Genomic DNA, 21,735 nt, shown 5'->3' on the forward strand with positions numbered 1-21,735 from the left:
ATTCCACTTGTCAAGCCTGCCCCCACCCCTGCCCTGCATTCCCGCACTTACCCAGAGCTATGCCCCCTCGTGGATCACTCAAACAGAAGCCACCAGGCACAAGGAACAACATGGTAACTTCAAAGCAAACCCTCCAAAATTGTGGTAAATCAACACTTTAAAAATGTGCAGTTTCAGGGGGTTCCACATTCCACATTGGGGTGTTTCCACCCACAGTTCTGGGTTCCACATTTTAACAAGGACATTGATGAACTGGAGTACGCCCAGAGGAGGGTGACCAGGAGAGTGGGGTATCTAGAAAGCAAGTCATATAAGTTGAAAGAGCTGGGTATGTTTAGCTTGGAGAAGGGAAGGCTATGGGGAGACATGATAACTATCTCAAAATATCCAAAGAGCTGCAATGAAGAAGATGGCACAGACTAATTCTTTGTGGCTCAAGAGGGCAGAACTAATTGTGATTACGGACTGGAAACTCTCCCAACAATAACACCTGGGGGGGGGGACCTTGCCCTCCTCTGTTTTATAAATGATACCATGTCTGAGATGCCTCTTTACTCTGCAGGGAAAGCAAAAGATCTGCCAAAGAAGCTAAATGAGTCTCTTGTCCGTGTTCCCTGCCATTATCACGGAAGCAGCCTTATGTGACAACAGAAACAGCCCCACTAACATACCTCCATCTCAGGAATAATAATAATTTTAAAAGTTTTAAATACGTTTCTCCTCAGAAAGCACTAAACTTGCTAAAAGGACATGGCTCTCCTACCTTGCACCCTGCCCCTTCATGCCTCAGGATATCATAAATTTTTGATACCAATAAAACAGAATTTTTGATGAGCTGCTATTTTGCATTAAAGCAACTTTACATGCAAAGATTGCATAATAGGAAGCAAAATTGAATTTTGCCTCAGAACAAGTCCTTATTATTAATTTAAATGTTTTTATACGTCTTAGCAGCAGCTTATCATTCCATATATTTAATTTCTTTCTTGACACTTAGCAGCGGTTTCCTCGGCTAAACAAATCTTTTAAGGGAACACGTGTATGGCGTGGAAACACTGAGTTTTGCATTTGGGCCTTTAGAGAAATAATGAAACTTTAAAGGAGGAAATAAAATACATTAGAAGGACAAGTCTCTCTAAAAGCTTGTGCTAACCACTTGGGGAAGGGAAGAAAGTGTTGGGGATTGATGGGTCTGCTGCATTTCTAATATGCTTATTCTGATTATGGCTATGCCATAATTGTCCATACCATCAAATATCAATACATTGTTTGATATTACATCAGCATGGATTTGAAATACCTTTGTCCACTAATTCACTGAAATTGGTCGCTTAACACTTCTGACACATGAAAGCTTCCGTCCTTTCCGAAAGGGTGCAGCTGGGCAAAAGGTCTGTGTAGCAGCTAACGCCTCTTTCAAAACGCACACCAGTTATTTAAAAATACCTTTTAAATGGCAAGAAAAGCAAACACTGAAAAGCCCACTTTCTCCATCCATAAAAAGAAAAGAAAGACAACCCGTGATGGCTTCTGAACATCAATCTAACAGGATGATTTGCTGGGGGTGAGGACGGGAGCGAGGGAGGGATAAACTAGTCAGGCATACATGCGGAGGGAAAACGAAACTGTACATCGTATCTACTCAGAAGTAAGTTCCACTGAGAGCAATGGGATTGATGCCCAGGCAAGTGTATATAAGACCTAAGGCTGCCTGTAATGCTAATGAAGAAAACATTATATAAAGTGGGTGTGTATGGAAGCAGGGGTGGAAAGGAGAGGTGTGCTTATGCTAAAGGGAAATGTCTCTTTTAATGTACCGCACTTAACGTCCTTGGGTGGAGAATCCTCTGCTCTGTATACAAATGGATCAGATATATCTCACACACAAGTAACAAGGTATTTTAAAAGCTTGCAGCTGCTCAAATGCTGACAGTTTGCAAAGCAGAACGTCTTCAGCAGAGAATCTTGGTTATAGCGCTGCAGTCTCTCTCTCTCGCTCGCTCTCTCACTCCTGAGCTTTTACAGCTCTAAAAAAGATTCGCCAACCCAACACTCCAGATCCTTCCGCAGCGTCCCGGCTAAACCAGAAACGCGATGCCTCCATAAAGTGCACAGGTAGCGCAAACGGCGTCCGCTGCCCTCGCATTCTGGCTCCGAAGGGGAGTGCCCGTGCTTCCGCCATGCCAAAAGAGCAAAGCGGAGAAGGCGAAGAGAGGCCTGGCGGGGAAGAGGAGCGCTTTCCGACCGGCTTTATCTGTCTCCTCTGAAACCTGACACCGATCGCCCAGAAGCGCTTCGGTGACCTTGCTCTGTCAATCACCAAGACGAACCAGCTTACTCGAGCGAGACGGGCATTTAGCCAAGTCCGTCCGTACCCACCCACCCCCCCACCAAAAAAAAAAAAAAAGGAAAGAAAGAAAGAAAAAGAAAAGAAGAAATTAAAACTTAAAACAGCTGGGAACGGTTATCTCGCCAGCCCTGGCTCATCCCTCTTAGCCCCCTTTATGCTGAACACTCATCTACCGGATCATAAAAGCGCGGCTTGCCACTCTAGAAACTCTTTGGCTGGGGTTTCTAGTCCCCAGAAAAAGGTCCTACAACGCCCAGCATGCCCCAGCCGTTGACTGGGGCATGCTGGGAGTTGTAGGCCCTTTTTCTGTCCAAACATGCATAGGACTGCGCCCTGAGTTAATTTCCAAATGAACCATAATTCATGAATCTTCCGAAGTATGTTTGCTCGGGAGTAAGTCCTACTGAATTCAACGGGATTTACCACCACGTCAGGTTGCAATTCCGCTAGGCGCACTTGCCTGGGAGTATGTGCCATTGGCCTTCAATGAGGCACCACTGAGTAAATACATGGAAAACCTCGGGTCATAAGAGTACATAGAATCGCAGCCCTTATCCACATTTACTCGAAATTAAGCCCTTCTAACAGGGCTACCATATTTCAAATTTAATGAGGACACCAGCTTGCAGCCTGAGCTGTTCCGTGCTTACTCAGATGTAAGTCCCGTGGAGTTCAAGTGTTTTACTCCCAAGTAAGGGAGGATTTCTAAGAATATGATTTGACATGCTAAGTTTTCTTTCCCTCACCCCATCCACCCACCCGGATATTAGACTTAAAAAAAAAAGTGTGAATGGGATGCTCCCGCACAAGCATTATTCAACTGATCGCCCCCCACCTCCACCCAGTTCCCAATTGCGTTTCCTGCTTGTCTGGGGCAAAATCTTGTTATTAGTTCCTTTCTCGGCCCTGAAGGAAGAGAAAACCTGGAGCAATGCAAATCTCTCTACGGCTGTTAGCAATAGCTGTTGTTAAAACTGGGAGATCAAACAAAATAATATGATTTGCACCGAAAGAGGCTTCTTGCTGCTGCGCTGTACACTGTAATCTTTCTGCTGCTGCGTTCAAATGCAGCAAGAGCAGCAGTAGCCCAATTTTGGAGATTACAAAACCTGAATGAGCTCCCTTCCTCTCTCCTTCCCTCCCCCTCTGTATGTATGTATCTCTCTACCTATAAAGCAGAAAGCATGTGTGTGTGATGTATGTCCAGAAATATTTACCCACTTCCAGATGAGTTAGAAACTTTCAATTTGGCATGTTGTTAGGTCTGGCTGTACAGTGTGTCAGAAAAATCTAAAAATACAAAATTTGGGGGTTTAAGTATTTTTTAAAGAAATTAATAGAAACCAAGGCTTATGCCTACAACTCCAAGCATTCCTTGGGCAGAACTCCCAACATGCCTTGGGTGGGAGGCCAGACTTACTGGCCTTTGGCGGCCATTGTAAGTGCATGGGTGGGTTGCAGCTGTGTGCCTTTCACAACCCCAACTCCTAAGGTTGGTCTCGAGCAGGCAAACCAATTCCACATAAAATGAAACAACCCACAGAAATGGGCTGTATCCATTTGCAGTGCTTTCTCCCACCCTCTGTGTGGCTTTAAAATTGTAACTAGATACAACAGCATGACCTTGAGGGGCCGAGCATGCTCAAAGGCACTCTGTCCTGATATCACTGTTTTCTCAGAATCTGGGGGAAGCAGGTGCACAGCCTTTGCCCCTAAGAGGGAGGGAGGGAGGGAGGGAGGGGAGACACTCTGTGCATGCCCAGAAAAAGACCCAACAAAGGGGGGAGTGCCCAGCCCAGCCCTTCAGTACAGACTCCTGATGGAGCACTTGGTGGGTGAGAAGAAGGGACGTGCTCTGCTTTTCCTTGAACCGGAGAAGCAGGAGCGGAGCGGGGGGCTTCGCCTACCCTTAAGGCAGAGGCGAAGAGGATTGGGGGGCCGGTGGAGCGTGGCAAAGAGGATCGAGGTGAAGGCGGATCCTTCGCCTCGATCCGGAGCTCCGCCAGAAAGGTAAGAGGGGTTTACCGGGCCCTGCCGCTGTCGCTGTCGCCCATGCGGCGACAGCATCAGGGCCCAGTAAACCCCCCCCTCCCTCCTCTCCCTTACCTGCATCCGTCCGCGGTCCCTCGGCTTCTTCAATTGAGCCTGCGGCTCAACCAGGAAGTCTAGGCCACGGCCCAGACTTCCTGGTTGAGCCACAGGCTCAATTGAAGAAGCCGAGGGACCGCGGACGGATGCAGGTAAGGGAGAGGAGGGAGGGGGGCCTTACCTGGCGCCACTCCCCTCCACTGCGGAGCATTGATTCGGAGCCGGAGCTCCGCGGCAAAGAGGAGCGGAGTATGGGCAGAGTGGCGTGGGACGATCCGAAATTTTCGGATCGGCCTGCGGGGCGGAGCGGTGGGGGGTCCGTGCACACCCCTAGTGAGAAGTGCAGGCCAAGGCAGTCCCAGCAGAGTTGGCTGAAGCTGGGCATGTCAACTGACAGCCGCTTACCTCCCCTCCTTGATGATGCTACTCCTCAATGCTCTATCAAGGAGGAGCAATGGCACAAGAGGATATTTCAGAGGATGCAGGCACCTGTGAGCTGCCAAAGGCATGCTGAGAGAGGTATAGTACTGGCATGTAGAGTGGCTGATTTAAAATAAAGTATGGGTGAGCAAACCAGGTCACTCACTCTCAGTCCTAATTCAGCTCCCACTTTCCTGACCTCTCATGAACTGTCTTAGTTCTCCTCCTACCAGCCTTTCTCCAACTGCCACTCACCCTGCCCACCATTCCATTCTAGCCTCAGCTAGAATGGAACTCTTCTGTTTCAATGGTATAATCAGGCTTTTACATAAAAATCATAAACTTTATTCAGTAATTCCTGCATCTGTCTTGGAATGTTGTGGTTTAGTTATGACACAGCATAAAAAAATCTCATCAAGTTAAAAGGCCTTGGAAAATAATAATTTAAACAACTCACTTGCAGTCACTAAGCAAGCCTGCCTGGGAAAAAGAAATCCACAAGCAGGGTGCCCCAACTAAGAAAGCCCACTCTCCAGTTGTCTCCCACCATACCTCAGATGGTGTTCAAAGATTAGCACACTATTCAGAGACCTAGACTTACACCTACAACTCCCAGCATGCCTTGGGTGGGAGGAAAGACTTACTTGGCTTTGGCAGTGATCATCTGGAAGCGGCTCTCCATCCTTGGTCACGTGTTGCTAGGCGCCAGGAGCAGTAGGGGAGGAGGGCGCAGTTCTGGGGCTGTCGCTGATGGCAATGATCAAGTTAGCCGTAAGTCAGCCAGCCAGCCGGCTCCCTCATGGCCTACCTATGGGCACCGATTGCTAGGGCTATGCACCACCTTGGGCTGAGGCCCTGAATCCGAGGTGGTTCTGACTCAGCCCGAGGTGCCCCGAAGCCGAAGCTGAAGCCAATAGGCTCTGAAGCTTCAGGGTGCCTTGGGCCAATTCAGAGCAGCACTGGGCAGTCCTTACCTGCTGCAATAATAATAATAATAATAATAATAATAATAATAATAATAATAATAATTTATTTATTTCCCGCCTCTCCGACTGGATTGAGGTGGGGAACAACAGCAATCATAAAATACATAAAATACTGATTAAAAACATAGTATACACTGTTAAAAATATCCTAAAAACATCCTAAAAGTATCCTAAAATTCTACTGGATAGGCCTGCTGGAAGAGATCAGTCTTGATAGCTTTCTTGAATGCTAAAAGACTGTCAAGCTGATGAGTCTCCTCCAACAAGCTAATCCACAGTCTGGGAGCAGCAGAAGAAAAGGTCCGCTGGGTAACAGTTGTTAATCTAGTCTTTGCTGGCTGAAGTAGATTTTTCCCAGAGGACATGAGCATGCAGGGCAGATTGTACAGGAGAAGGCGATCTCGCAGGTAGCCTGGACCCAAACCATGTAGGGCTTTAAAGGTAATAACCAACACTTTATACTTTGCCCGAAAACTAATTGGCAGCCAGTGAAGAGATTTTAAGACTGGTGTAATGTGATCACCTCTAGATGTACCAGTGACCAACCTGGCTGCCATATTTTGAACTAGTTGAAGTTTCCAGACTAGGTACAAAGGTAGCCCTATGTAGCCGCCGCTGCCTCAACAAATATATTTGTTGTTATATTTTTATTACCAGGGATGGGGAGAGGTGCTTGAGGGATTTTCTGCCTCAAGTGCCGAAATAATTTGTCTGGTTAACTTTAACATTGTGGGGGTGAAGGCTGCTCTAGTTGCTGCTCTGTCCTAGGCTGTAAAATGTCTTGGGCCAGCCCTGTGGAAAGCTGGACTAACCAACTCTCCTGCCACGCAAGGGAAAGGGAGCTTTTTTGGTGGTGAAAGCCCGGTTGCACAATGCCTTTTCCTAAAGAGACTTGCCAGGCACCTAACTGTGCTCCTTGTGTCTCCAAGTGAAAACCTCTTCCTTTTCTCATGCTTTTTAGTACTTCAGTTTTATTCATTCATTCATTCATTCATTCATTCATTTTAATGTGCTCTGTGTTTTAGTTCTTTACACTGCCACTAGGCTGGCTTTTACTGTGGTTTTTAGCTTGGTTTTATTCCTTTTACACTTTTAATGGTGTTATGTTTTATCATATTGTATGTTATGATTTTAATGGTTGTGAACCGCCTAGAGAGCTTTGGATATTGGGTCTTACAGGGATGTAATAAATGAATGAATATAGTGGAAAATATTCTGTCTTTGGCCTCAATTTCTCATATAGAAATGCAAGATAGTCATAACAGTAATCATTCATTTCCCATAGAAGTTGCAACAAAGGGTTCTATAATGCACACTAGAATACAGTGTACCAGCTGATGGATGGGTTGGACAAAAGATCAAATATTGCTACCAGTATAGCAGTGCTTCTACTCTGGGAAGTGCAGGGTGGGAGCTGTTCTTTGACCAAAGCTTCTCTGGAATTTCTGTTTGGGGAACCTTAGTCATTACCATTCATCCCCCACTTGGAGGAAAATATCAGTTGCACTTAGCAGTGGAGGAAAGGAACTCTGCACATGTGCAAGACACTCTTGCCTTTATTGCACTGCAACATTGAATCAGTCCCGGCACTGGAAACAGGTGTCAAGTTTGAAGTAGGCCTTGACCCACATTCTCTAAATCCTAATGTCAAGACTAATACATATTATGGGAGATAAAACACAAAGCCTTACCTATGGATCACACCACAGAGGTGCAGCTATGAGGACACACTCGGCTGTAGGCTGGTTACTTGTACGGATACAATAAACTTTCAAAATAAGGGACACTTGAAAACTAGGGGTGTGATCCGCTCCGATTAGGAGCGTAGAAGCAGTAGCGGATTGGCCTGCTCCGCCTTACCCAGAGGCGGAGTAGGAGCAGACCGCGGACCCCTAGAAGCAAGGCGAAGAGAAGCGACCATTTTTCGGAGCTCCTAGTTCAGGCGGAGCGCTCCGGTCGCCATCTTGAAAACATTTCGCCATAGGATTGCATTGCGGCAAATAATCGCGCATAACTAGGTTGTTTTTGAAGCTATCGTTCTGGAAATTCTTGTGCTCAGAGAGTCGTGGATGGGGGTCATTTTGAGACCACTCTCACCTCTCTGCGTCGTGTGGGTCATGTGCTATATTTTTTTGAAAATCGGGTCAACCGCGCGGCTCAAACGGCGTTTTCAGCTTTTCGCCCATAGGATTGCATTGAGGGAAAGAATCGGGGATAACTGGGGGGGGTTTAAGCTATCATTCTGAAAATTCTTGTGCACAGAGAGTCGTGGATGGGAGTCATTTTGAGACTACTCTCAACTTTCTGCGTCGTACGGGTCGCGCGCTAGAAGTTTTTAAAAAATCGGCTGGAAAAATACCTTTTTCAAAGGGCTGAGGGGCAGAGTCAGCTCCCGGTCATGATGATCCCAAAGTTAGAGGAGGGCATAGGCAAAACAGGTAACTTGGGATTCTGGGAAACTTATCTTTCTTCATCTGAACGGGCTTTTCCCAGTGTTTTTTAAAACAGTAGCCCCACCAAATGCACAAACACAACCTGAAATCATATACTAAGCCAAGAATAAGAGATAGAAACACAGCACTGCTCCCCACCCTAACTTTGGGGAACAACTGAAAAGATGTGGTGCAAGGGGATGAGCTCCCCTAGGGCATCTCATTGTGGACGTGCCCCCACTCTCTCCTGCACTGGAAGGCCATTAGAGCCTTCCAAAGAGAGTAAAACGGTGGAGCAATGCCTATCATGAGTTGAAGTGAATGTTCACTTTTTAGTGGTGGAGCGATGCCTGTTATGAGTTGAAGTGAGCGTTTACTTCTTAATCTCAGAGCTGTTGGTGGCTGTCTTGAGTTGAACTGGCAGCTGCTTCCCCCTCCCCCGGGCACGTCCCCCTATTGCTGGTAAAAGACAGATATAGCCTTTTTTTAAAAAATCTTCTTGCTGTTTATTCAGTAACACTGCTGCTTTTAATTCCACCCCTCCTTTGTTTATTTATTGATTTATTCCATTTTATATGCATTACTGGCTTATCCTTGGCTCACTTCCTTATGCCCCCAGAAATGCCAGCTGCATGCCTGCCTGCCTTCCCTCCCTCCTCCCCTGCCCACCTCGCAGGGATGTTGTGTGTGTGTGGCTTTGACTCAGGGGAGAAGTCCTTCCTGCGCTCACTTGGAGTTTTGGAAGTTCCAAATTTTGCAGGTTTAAGCCCCGCCAAAAAACAGGGGATGATGGGACTGCCTTGAGTCTCGGCGTGCGTATGTATCCCTGGATAAGCTTTCATGGTGGTGAGTTTGAGGGGTTTTTTTAACGTGCAAAATTGACAGAGCTATGGAAAGGGGTGTTGGATTTTCATAAATTCCCCAAAAATCAGGGGATGATGGGACTGCCTTGAGTCTCAGCGTGCGTATGTATCCCTGGATAAGCTTTCATGGTGGCGAGTTTGAGGTTTCTAACGTGCAAATTGACGGAGCTATGGAAAGGGGTGTGAATGGGGTGCCCGATTTTCAAAAATTCCCCAAAAATCAGGGGATGATGGGATTGCTTTGAAACTTGGCATGTGTGTGTATACCCCCATGAGGTGTCATGGTGCCAAACGTGAGGTTTCTAACTTGAACAGAAAAAAAGTTGTATAATTTTTTAGATTTCAATGCAAGTCTATGGGGGGGGAAACGGAGCTCCGGATCCGGATCCGGAGCTCCGAGCGGAGCGGAGCAGAAGTGGGCGGAGCGGGGGCGGGGCGGAGCGGCCCGATCCGGAAAATGGCGGATCTGCAAGTGAAGCGGAGCGGGGGGTCCGTGCACACCCCTATTGAAAACCCTGGCAAGATTCTCCTCATATCTGATCCTGTTTCAGATTGGGCTGTTCTGGGGGCAGGGGAGGGAATTTACAACAACATTCCCAGGCCTGCTCTTGGGTATATTCAAGTTGAAATGGGGTGTAGTGCATTTATGACCATTTGGTTTGGTTACAGTTTGGATCCTCCGTAACAATAACCAGGGAGAAAGTTCTGTTGAGATAAAATCACGTGTGATCTGAAACAAAGGAAATCACAGCTGACCCATGGTGCCCTTTGCTTCCTACTTTCTCTAGCCAATATTTATACTTCCCTGCTTACTCCATTGACTTCCTCCATGCCTAACAGTTCCTATTTCTGTTGTCAATCAATAGCAGAGAGGAAATGAATGCACATGCAGGTCAATATGTGCAGGGAAGAGAAAAGATAAGAAGAACTGTAAGAAGAGCCCTGATGGATCAGACCAAGAGTCCACCTACTTCCTGTGCTTTAAAATATTGGTGGGGGTGGGGGGGGTGGGGGAGGGAGTGTCTCTCCTGGTTGAAAGGAGCTAGCAGACAGCTGGAAACCATACCTTGTAGCAGGGGTGGGGAGTCTGTGTTCCTCCAGCTGTTGCTGGTTCCAGTTCCCATCAGCTCCAGCCAGCATGACCAATGGTCAAGCATGATATGAGTTGTAGTCTAACAATATCTGGAATACCACAGATGCCCCACTTCTGGCCTAGCGCTGGCCCTACCAAGGCCTTAGCTAGACCTAAGGTTTATCCCGGGGTTGTCCCTTTCTGCTCCCGGGATCCCCCGTGTGTCATTTACATGAACAGGGATGACCCCGGGATGATCCCGGGATAAACCTTAGGTCTAGCTAAGGCCCAAGAGGCAGAGGGAAACAACAGCCTCAGGCATCAGGTGCTGGGGGTGGCTTGGCCAATCCCCCTTCCATTTCTCCTGAGCTCCCTGGTCATTCTCCACTGTTGGAGGACAGGTGTGTGTGCCACCTGGCCTGGCCTGCATCCCCTTACACTAGCCTGTGGCCTTCAGGTGCAGTGTTGAAGTAAAATTCTGTTGCCAGTATCAAAGTAAAATTCAACTACCAGTCCAGTTTTGTTCTGTAAGAGGAACGAGGGGCAGGCGAGCAGCATTTTATCCTTTTCTTCAGGTAGCAAAATAACCTGGGCCTCTCCCGTATGGCTTAATTTGAGGCTGTGTTTTAAGGGGGTGGGAGAGGAGGGAGGCAGGCAGGCAGGGAGAGAGAGAGAGAGAAGGGGGAGAGATCTTTTCAGTGCCTTAAGTCAGGTGCAAAAATGGACAGTGTCCTACAGCTTGTGCAGAGGGGGTGGGGGTTCTTCAGTTCAGAGTAACTATTGCCACCCTCCACACTTGATTTCAGCAGAGGTGCTGAAATTCTGGAACATATTATTATTTTGAAAATAATAAACAAATAAACAAATAAGTGCTGTTATCAGCCCAGTTCCAAGGTCAACTATTCTATCGCTGGTTTTAATTTGGTTTTATGATGTTGTAATGGTTTTATTTCTTGCTGCTGTTTTTATCTTGTTTGTATTCTGCACTGTTTTTATGTTTTGTTTTTATGTTTGTACTGTATGATTTTAATGCATAGTACACTGCCCAGAGCATTGTAGTTATGGGGTGGTTTAAAAGTACAGCAAAGGTACATTCCTATGCATATTTAGACAGGGGAAAACAGTTCTACAATTCCCCAAGCTGGCTGGGGAATGATGGGAGTTGTAGGACTTTTTCCTGTCTAAACGTGCCTAGGATTGCACCCTAAGTGAGTTAATTAATTAATTAATTAATTAAATGGGGGTATTCACCTCTCTCTCTCGCGCGCCCCATACAAACCTACTCCCTCTTTCCTTGTAAGTAAGTCCCACTCCGTTCAATAGTTCCTACCATTGTGTGTCTGTGCACACTTACTTTGATGTGTACGGATTGTTCAGAGCTCTTTTGAGAACAGGACCTACCCCGTCCCCGGCCAATTACGACCAGGAAATCAGGCTTAGGGGTCTCGTCTTTCCATCCGATGTGGCTTGTTTCAATGGCTTTTTCTGAATCAAGAACAGATCGAGAGATGCTTCCAGTAAATTCCCCCGGGGGTTTCATTGGGCCGACCTGAGAGTAGACTGGAGAGAGAGACGAGTTGACCCTCTCATCACTGAAGGAGGTGAGAAGCGAAAGATGGAGACCGGCAGGAAGGTCCAGGGGAGAAAGCGCGCGGGTCGGCTTCCGAAAGCCAGAGAGAGACAGAGACAGAGAGAGAACAGGCCGAATGGAGCGTGATACAGAAAAAAGAAAACCTGTCTGTATTTCTCCTTAAGGGAATGAGAAGGGTCGGCCTGGACTTTGCTCTGCTGGAGAATTCATCTGCTTCTGTGCAGACAACTCGGAGAGAGGGGCGGAGAGAGAGAATAAATCAGTGGAGGCTGGTGGCTCCCAAGACAGTGGGGCGATGATTTTGCTCTGAGTTTCAGGCAGAACTCTAAAGGAGCTGTCCAAGGCCATAGCTAGACCTAAGGTTTATCCCTGGATGATCCAGGGGTCAAACCTCTTCATCTGGGTGACACACAGGCGATCCAGTGCTCAGGCAGGGGTGAACCCTGGATGATCCCAGGATAAACCTTAGGTCTAGCTGTGGCCCATGGTGCACCAGTTCTGACGGGTTCTGGCTGAAACCCAGAACGGATTCACTGCCCCACCGACAACAGAAACACCAGCCTCCACTGGAATAGATAACACACCCACACCCTTCTCTGTCCATCCCAGCTTTATTTAAATGATTCATCCCAACACCTCTCGGAGCATTACGAATCGTGTCGGTCTTCTTTCTCAGGGATGCCTCCTTCTCTCGCCCCCAGCCCCAGCCTCTCCCCGCGTTTCTTTGTATCTGCCTGGCTCTTTCCACGCCGTAGTTGATTCTGCTACACACACGGATAAGGCCCCATTTGCACAGCCTGGGATTTGTTTTTCGGTAAAGACGCGCAAGCTTGCGCTCAGCTGCATCCTACCCGTCGCGCTCCGCCTCTCATCAAACATCTCTCTAATCCAACGTCTGTATCCTCCCTCTCCTCCCAATTTTCTCTCTCGATCGCTCTCTTCAACAATTGCTTCTAGCGCACTTTCTACCCAGGCACACGCACGCACACATATTTCACTTTTGCCGTGGTGGGCGTCTTTATTCTCTGCTAAGACCATTATGCCCTCTGCATAAAATCGATTGAAATAAATAAATAAATAAATAAATAAATAAATAAATAGGGGGGACTTTTAGGGTCATCTTCTCCACGCAAAAAACAAAAAACCATTAGGAAAGTTGTACCGCAGCTAAGAAAACACACACACACACACATACACACACTGTTTTCAGTGTAAAGTTTCACTTCCCCCGTGTTCTTGGAAGAGCAGAGAAGCTCTTTGGGGGTGGGGGGGGGGTGAATTTGAATGTTTCCAAACATTCAAACCCACCCACCCAAGTGAGTGCGTGCTTCATTGCATGTTTACTCAGAAGTAAGCCTTGTTCCCAAGCAAGCAGGCCTAGGATTACAGCCTGGGCGCGTTCCTCTCTCCCAATCTCCACAAACACACGCTCAAGATCTTGATACCCCACGAGTGTCAAGGGACATGAGAGCCCAACGCGGTGTAGTGGTTTGCGTGTTGGACTGGGACTCAGGAGATCCAGGTTCCAGTCCCCATTCGCCTATGGAGCTCACTCACCTGGCGCTTTTCGGGCTGTCACTCAGCCTAACCTACCTCACTGGGTTGTTGTGAGGATAAAATGAGGGGGGAGGACCATGTAAATCGCTTTGGGTTTCCATTCAGGGGCGGGGAGGCTAGATAGAAAATTAATAACAATGCTAAGGCTGTTTCCCCACGGTGATATTTGCAAAGGTAGCACACTCTACCAGGTTGGAGCTATCACCGTTGGCTGATGGCTCTCTCGCTCACGTTCCGTTCAGCCAACAGAGAATTCGCGGCCGCTGCCCAAACCCGGGGTCCCTCCCAACTCAGGTGATCTTAGAACCTGCACTGGGTCCGTTTCTTGCCTGGCGCTTACTGGGAGAGACTTCAAGGGCGGATCCGCTCAGTCACCTTTGATTCCCGCAAGCCGAACCAGGGGTTGACTCGGCCTGTGTGTTTTCTAAGCCAGCAACATCAAAATTCACCAAGAGCAGCGAACACTGCGAGGGTCACTTCCTACAGAAACGGACCTCTGCCCTTGAACCTTCCCACTGACACAGTTATTGGATGGGAATCCGGGAGCCTGAAGGCCCTCTCTTGTGTTGCTCCCGGGCCTGTTTTCCTGGAGGGAAATGTGGGGGGTGGGGAGGGTGAAATTGTTGCTCAATTAGCTCCAGTGATTTATTCAATGCATGCATGAGAGGACATTAATATGCGATGGCAGTTCCCACGAACAATATTCCTCGTAGGCCTTCCGACAGCCCGAGCGTGCCTCCGTCGGCAAGAGGGGGGAAATGAAGTCCAAGACCCCTTCCCTTGCACGCGGGGGCGGGGGGAGGGGGCGGCGGTGGGGCTCTTACATTGGCTCTCCTCCCCGCCTCTCAACTCATCTGCAAGCCAGCGTGGTGTGTAGGGACTCCTCATCTGAAGGCTGTGGTATCCATCGCTGCCTGATTTAAGGCGTCCGACGCATAGGCCGAGTTTGGGATTTGCTTTCTGGAACACTGTTGGCATCCCCTCCCCCACGCCCCAAGCCTTATGATGATTTCGCTTTCACATCCCCAAACAAATGGAGATTTTAAAAGTGGATAGAATTAAAGGAGAGAGAAAAAAGAAAAGAAAAATGCAGAAACACACCCAGTGTTCCGATTTCACACCTGCATCTCAGATCAAAGTGCCTTCTGGCCAAACGATCCCACGTACGTTGTTTACTTAGAGCACGGGGAGGCAAGCTGAGCTCCTCCAGCTGTTTTGGATCACAACTCCCATCAGCCTCAGCCAGCATGGCTAATGTTCAAGAGCGATGGGAGTTGTGATCCAACACATCTGGGCGGGGGGGGCAGCTGGCCTAGCCCCTGACTTAGAGGCACATTCCATTGGAATCAATGGCCTTGCAGTTACCGAGAAACGACATTGCACGTTTAGCAGCAGATGAACTCTCGCTGCGTTCAGTAGAGCTTACTCTCTAGTAAATCTGCTTAGGATCGCAGATCCTAAAGGCTGCCAGCCCGACGACACTTTTCAGGCAGTGACACCCACTCAACTCAGCGAGGCTTAAAAGTGAGTGAGCATACTGAATGGCGCTCCTCCAGGGCTCGGCTCCTTGAATTCAATGGGGAATGTGCCCAAGGCAGGATCGGAGCGTTAAGGCAGGGAGGCTTCTGGAAATAAGGCCCCGCTGAAATCAAGGGGCCTTGCCTCCGATGAAGACAGCGCCAGCCCTAAACTAGCGCCCCATCCTAAGCTGAGGCCGCGGTTACTTGAGAAGACCCCTGCATTTCACCTCGGGCGTACCTAAACCGGTTCAGAACCCACTCTGAGCATTCTTTCTTCCTTGTCTTTTGAATGCGCGTTGGAGAGATCCGCGCTACGTGTTCGCTTACCCCGGGCCACGGTTCTTAGCGGCGTGTGGCAGCAGCGGCGACTGGTGTGTCGGTGTCAGGGGGAGAGAAAAGGGACGGGCAGGTTTCGCGGCGGCTTGGCTCTCTCCCGAGGCTCAAGGGGGTTAACAGACGGAAGTCGAACGTGTTAAAGCGTGAATTCAGCTGCGGTGGCGATGAGCGAAGATCAGCCCCTGAGATTGGGGGGAACCCAGCTCTCTGCCTCCACGGTGGAAGGTTCTGCCCGGGAGAGGTGAAGCAGGCTGGATCGGGGAAGACCCGTTCTGAATTAGGTCGCTCACAAGACCCCAGTCCTAAGGCCTTGGAAGACAAGTGCCTCTGGTAGAGGTACTACCAAAAGAGTATTACTAGCAGACAGGCCCACGAATTCTCCGGAATGTTCCTCCGCCACGTCACTTTTTAAAACTGTATTCTGTGAGCATCTGCGGTTGTTTTGGCAGCATGGGTGGCGGGCTGACCGTGTGCACCCAGGTCCTGCTACATTCCCTCCCCCGGAATAAATAGAGTGGGTTTCCAAGGTCTTTTCAAGCCGGGCAGAAGATGGGATGGACCCTGATCCCGGACCATCTCCAAAGGTGCTTTCTCGATGTCAGGCCTGGGCGTTACAATGCAGACTCGGGGGTGAGGAGGGGTCAGGGGAAGAGGCGCGCTTTCCTTTTAGGAGTCAACTGCACTGAAGTGAGGGTGGGCTCGCATAGAAAGAGACGTGGTTTTGCTGCTGCTTTGAACCCGAGGGGAGAGGCCAAGGGATCTCGCTCAAATGGTATTTTCATTCGAACGTGTGAATTGTTGTTGGGGCGACTATGAGAGAGCCTCAGGAACAGGTGGAGCTTTGCAGAGATTGAATGTTGCCCGATCCTTGCCTTGGTTAGGACCAGGGCTGTGTCGTTGTCCTCAGGCCAAAGTTCAGCAAGCAGCAGATGCTCTTGACACCCCACACACCCTGTTATGAATCTTCTCTCCTTCCCCAAATTAAGGACGTTGAAGGCCTGCAAGCATCGCAAGCCAGGTCATTTGGATGGTCTATCCCAAACCTAAGCATCTTTACAATCGAACCTCTCGGTGAAATCAATAGCGTTTGCTGCCAAGTTAATGCATTTAGAAACAGGGTGCCCATCAGTTTCTGACAAACTAGAATAGTTGTTTCTAGTTTGTTATTAGAAGGACTAAAACATCTCAGGGCTCACATATATTGGACAACTAACCTGATCTACCACAGAATTTAAGTCACAGATTATTATTGATTATTATTGTTATTATTGGTCATATTGAAGGCTTTGGGACTAAGGCTACAATCCCATTTGTACTTACATGGGAGTAAGATCCATTTAACAGAGTGGGACTTCTGAGTAAGGATACATAGGATCAGGAGTGCGTTTTAAGTATGCCGGTTTAATCAGCTGGCAGATCGGGCTGGAAGGAAATTTTTCTTGAAGTCATATATGCCTCACCTGAATAGATGAGTTTGGACCTACCTAATAAGTTTTTTGTTCCATGAATGCAACCCGTGCCCTCCAAAGAAAATGCCATTTCAATGATATTAGTAAGCAAAAATAGGAAACAATTTTAATAACCAAAACAGAAACCAGTCTGAATAAAACTACAATAAGACCAAGAGGTGTTTTTTTAATATTTTTCATATCATAAGCAGGATTTGAAATTGATCCCTTCAGAATGTTTACATGAAATAAAAACATTATTATTATTATTATTATTTTCTGCTGCTGCGATGCTGCGACTTCAACACAGTTGAATCCGTAAAAACCCAAAAGCTCAGAGGGGTATTTTCTGATGCATGACTATTAATATCCACAATATTTAAAACGGCAAGCACCATGCTCTTCATTTATCACGATTCTTGGTATTACTGTTAATTTATAAACTAATACAAACTTAAAATGCATCCGGCCAGCAGTGCCAGCAATCCGTAAAAGAAAACAAAAAATAAAAGGTTTTCATTTTGGTATTTTTGTCAGTGCAACATAAAATCCTTTTACTGACCTGCAGGAGGAAAAAAAACCCAGGAAAAATCAAAACAAGAAAAAAGTATAAGAAGAATAAGCAGAATAGAACACCCATAAGACTCCAAACTATTAACTATTCGCAGTTGCTAGGAAATTTGGCTAAATTCTCACTGGCTGCATAAAGGAGCAGATTAAACATTGCAAGAGAATACACCTTGACAAAGTGAAGTCTCTGTCTTTAAAACTAACATCTTTTGAAAGAAAAGAGAGGTTTTCCTATGCTTTCAGAAGTCATTCATAATATTACACTGATCAACTTAACTCCAATCAGAACACAAGCACGTGAGCAGGTCAGGACGCAGCCCCTGAAACTGACTAGCATCTCTCTGCGTTAGGAAATGAAGTGGCCAATTGTTGCCTGGGTGGGGGTTGTGGGATGGGGTAATCACAAATTCTAACCTCTCTTTTATTTTCCTGAGTGTATGATAAAATCAGATGGTCCAAACAGAAGATAGCTGTGGAGTGATGGACTGCGGGAAGACCCAGCATCGAATTCACACACTGCCACTTTAAATAATATTCTTCCTAGATTACTGAGTATTATTCTTTTTTTCGCTTTCTGAAGGACACCTCTAAATATCCTTAGGCTGCAATCCTATACCCACCTACGTGGAAGCAATCCCCATACAACTCAAGGGGACTTACTTCCGAATAGACATGTACAAGATTGCACAGTGACTTGGAAGTTAAGTCCAATTTACTTCAGTGGAACTTAATTCTTTCTGACTTCTCAGTATATTTAAAATCAGGGTGTTAAGAGGTTAGGCATGTCATTTTCTGGCCCAACAAAAACCAAAATGAAAACTAAATCTAAAGAAAAAAGTTACAGCTTTTAAAAGTGCACCAAATATACAAAGTTGTTTTCTGAATGCAAAAATGCCCAGAATTTCTCTCACACTCTCTCTTTTGTAGTTGATTATTTTCCTAAAGAATGACCAAAACCATCGAAAACCAGCCTGCTGAAATGTTCTTGTGTTTTGCCCTGTGTGGGTTGATGTGACTGATATATTTACAAGCTAACCGAGGGCCCAATCCACCAACTGTACTCTTGAGCACCAGCCCTATTCATTTCAATGAGAAGTGCACAGGAGATGTTCCTGGTGGATTGAGCCCAAATTAAAAAATAAAAAGAGAAACAGCAACAAACAATTGCATGAGCTGTAGAAGGAGGGCTTTTCATATTATATATATATAACTCGTGACATTTTCTTACTTAATGAAAGAAAACAAACAGTAACAGCAGAGAAGAAAAAAGAAGAAGCTAAGGGTCCATGATCAACAACATGCGAAAAGTTTAAACAAGAAAATGGTACAAAATAGAAGTTACCGTACATGTCCAGCATGCAGGATTAATATTTTTAATGCAGATTTTTCGTATTTTTTTTCTATATAATCAAGCAGGCAATAAAACCTAGGAGGTTTCTCTCTCGCTCTCTTTTTGTTGCGTCTCCCCATATCTCTCTTCAATGGAAACGTCCCACCTGAATTCTCTCACTCTCACTCTCTCACTCTCACTCTCGCTTTCTCTCAAGGCAGGCAACATAAGAGGAGTCTGTATATACTGTCCTCTCTCCTTTTGCAGGTACGTCGTGCATTCCCCTCCCTCTTTTCCTTTCTTCTTTCGTTTTTTAAGAACTCCAAAGCAGATATTCTAGATGGCTTCTCCGGTGCCCATCCCTTTGTTTTGCAAAGTCCAGGTTAAAGTTCTACAAGCAAGCAACCGATTCGTATAAAACATTTTTTTAAAAAAAACAAACCACAAACCAGTCCTTTTCTTCCCCTCCCCACCTACCTCTCTCCCCTCCCCACTTTCTCTCTCTCTCTCTCTCTCTCTCGCTAACTAAGATGAGAAGTTGCACCCCCTCCCCCTCCAATCTTCACAGCTAATCTAGAGTAAGACAAGACGCTCCAAAGATAGCACAGTCATGAATTACAGGCAACCCACCCATTCCCGGCCTCTCGGTTATTCTTCCCTCTCCCTCTCTTTCTCTTTCTCTCTGCTCACGACGGATGGAAATGTCAGCGGATGGGAGAGGGGGACAAGTGGGGGGGGGCGGGCGGGAGGGGGGGATCTCGGCCGGTTGCTTTCGAAAGGACTCACATGAAGAACTCGGGAGAAGACGGGTTGTCACTGGTGGATCCGGCCTCTCGGAAGCCATTGCTGGCCAATTTCTCGCACTTGAGCTTGTAGGCGTCTCTTTCTCTGGCCAGCCGGGTCACTTCTTGCTTGAGCTGTTCCACCTGCTGGATGAGTTGGGTCTTCTCGTTCTCCAAGTGATGCTTCTGCTGGACCCGCTTGTACCTGCAAGACTGGGCATAGCCTCTGTTCTTCAAGGTCCGCCTCTTCTGTTTGAGGCGGATCACCTCGTCCTTGGTGAAGCCCCTCAGGTGCCGGTTAAGCTCTCGCACCGACATGGAGACCAGTTGGTCATCGGAGAACCTGTCCTCCACGCTGCTGGAAGAAGACGACGAGGAGGACGAGGAGGACGACGAGGAGGGGTGAGGCTGATGCGTGTTCTGGAGCTGCTGGGAGGAGTTGGAGGCATTGGAAGGGGTCGGAGACGCCTGGTGGTGGTGAGGGTGGTGGTGATGGTGGGGGTGCCCATTGCCGGACAGGTCTTCGTGGGTGACCCCTGCATATTGGTGGTGATGATGCTGATGGTGGTGGTGAGGGTGATGGTGATGGTGGGCAGTGGCCCGGAAGCTCTCGAAGCTCTGGAGCTGCTGGGGCACCTGGTGGGCACCAATGAGGGCTTCCACTGCGTCCTCCGGGGTAAGGTTGAGCGCCTCGGGGTTCATCTGCTGGTAGCTGTTGGCCATCCAGTAGAGGTCCTCCAGGTGAGTCTTCTGCTCGGTGGGGCTGAAGCTGGGCGAGGAAGGCACCGAGCTGCACGGGGTGCTGATGGGGGTGGAGGACACCGAGCCCGCCGGCTGGAGGCGCGTGCAGTGCCTGCCCGTGCGGTCGGCTCTGCCCAGGGGCTCCTTCTTCACGTCGAACTTCATCAGGTCGAAGTCATTGACGTACTCCATGGCCAAAGGACTGGTGGGCAGCTCGGGGCCGATGCTCAGCTCGCCAGCCATTGTGCTGGGCTCGGGTGGGCGAAAGTCTCCTCTCTCGATGGAGAGAGGAGGCGGCGGCGGAGGAGGAGGAAGGCTCACCGGCTCGCCCCCTCACTCCAGAGTCCCAGTCTTCCCAGGGCCAGCCAGCCCGAAGTAACTTTCTTCTTCGCCCAAGCAGCCGCAGCCAAGCCCCAGAGCGAGCGAGTCAGACGGCAGCCGCGACGCTCTGCTTCTCCCCCTTCTCTCTAACGGGGGCGACGGCGATGCAACGGCGCAACAAACGAGCCCAAAAGAAATCGCGCCGCCGCCGCCGCTTCTCCTCCTGCTGCTGCCAGAAACCCGCTGGCACCAAAGAGAAAATGTATGTACTTTAAGGAAGAAAGACAATCCGGCGAAGCTGTCGTTGCGATTTCTCCTCCCTCCTGCGGGGGAATAGAGCTAGGCAAGCAGCAGCAGCAGCAGCAGCAGCAGCAGCAGCAGGACCGGCTCTCTCGCTGGCTGGCTTTTGTTTGTAAGTCCGGCTTTTCTTTTGCCCACCGGCGCCCTCGGAGCAACTTTTCGCAGGCTTGCGCCGCTCGCCAGAAGGGCGGCTGACGGCTTGCAGTGGCAGAGTTTGGGATCGCGCTGGGAAGAGGGGAGGGCGGGAGGAAGCGAGGCGGGGAAGGGGAAGAGGAAGGGGGGAAGCGCGCACGCACGGAGCCAACCGCCTCCGCCTCCTCCACCGCCGCCGCCGCCTCCTCTGCGAGGTCTGTGCTCGGCTCCCGCCGCAGCCTCCAGCGCGAGGATTGAACAGCTGTGATTCGCCGAACCTCCCCACTTTGCTCCTTATATCGTTTGCTCCGATGACACTCCGGGGGAAGGGGCGGCGCCGGCCGAGCGCTCAACCAACCGCTGCCCGGGCGCGGAGTTCCTGGGGGTTGCCGGGGGCGGGGCCCGAGCTTGGAAGAGGCTGACAGCTCCCAGCCGGTCAGCTGATTGGCAGCTGGGGAGAACGGACGGACGGACGGACGGCTGGCTGGCAGGCTGGCAGGCTGGCTGGCTGGGGCAGCGACTCCCGAAGCCAGCCTGGTTGCACGGCCGTGGGTTCAGCTCCGCCGCCGTCTCCACTCCCCGGGCCTTGCAATGTACAGTCCCGGGCCCGATCTCTTCCCCACCCCGCCTCGAGGGCTGGGATGGTTTATGCGTTCTCCAACTCCCACCAACACCACACGCACACGCGCGCCGCCCCCATCATACCCAAAGAAACAGCCAAAGAATTCCACTGCAGCGACAAGAAAAGGGTTGCAACCTTGGTCTGGGACGGGTCGCTTGCCCAGCCAAGGACAGAGGGAAAGAGAGTGGCAGTCGAGTTTACACAACCCCCGTTGGCTTTATATAACTCAAGCGCGGTGTGTGGTGGTGGGGGGAGGGGAGATTGCAGAGACCCC

The 21,735-nt window shown here is 48.8% G+C and overlaps 1 protein-coding gene across 2 annotated transcripts in view; it reads right to left on the minus strand.

The window, feature by feature from the left end:
- Positions 1 to 20,983, minus strand: part of MAFB (MAF bZIP transcription factor B) — a 38,641-nt gene extending 17,658 nt beyond the window's left edge. The window contains exons 1-2 of one of the 2 annotated variants that reach the window (XM_063145519.1): positions 19,350 to 20,983; positions 16,831 to 18,954 (exon numbers count right to left, since the gene is read on the minus strand). In XM_063145519.1, the coding sequence (XP_063001589.1) occupies positions 18,900 to 18,954; positions 19,350 to 20,329 (1,035 nt within the window). In that variant the 5' untranslated portion in view covers positions 20,330 to 20,983 and the 3' untranslated portion in view covers positions 16,831 to 18,899. Of the gene's footprint in view, positions 1 to 16,830; positions 18,955 to 19,349 lie in introns of those variants that run through there. The other variant, XM_063145528.1, reaches the window with a different exon arrangement.
- Between the last annotated feature and the right edge of the window lie 752 nt (positions 20,984 to 21,735).

Source organism: Elgaria multicarinata, chromosome 1 (genome assembly GCF_023053635.1).
Source record: "Elgaria multicarinata webbii isolate HBS135686 ecotype San Diego chromosome 1, rElgMul1.1.pri, whole genome shotgun sequence".
Taxonomy (NCBI): domain Eukaryota; kingdom Metazoa; phylum Chordata; class Lepidosauria; order Squamata; family Anguidae; genus Elgaria; species Elgaria multicarinata.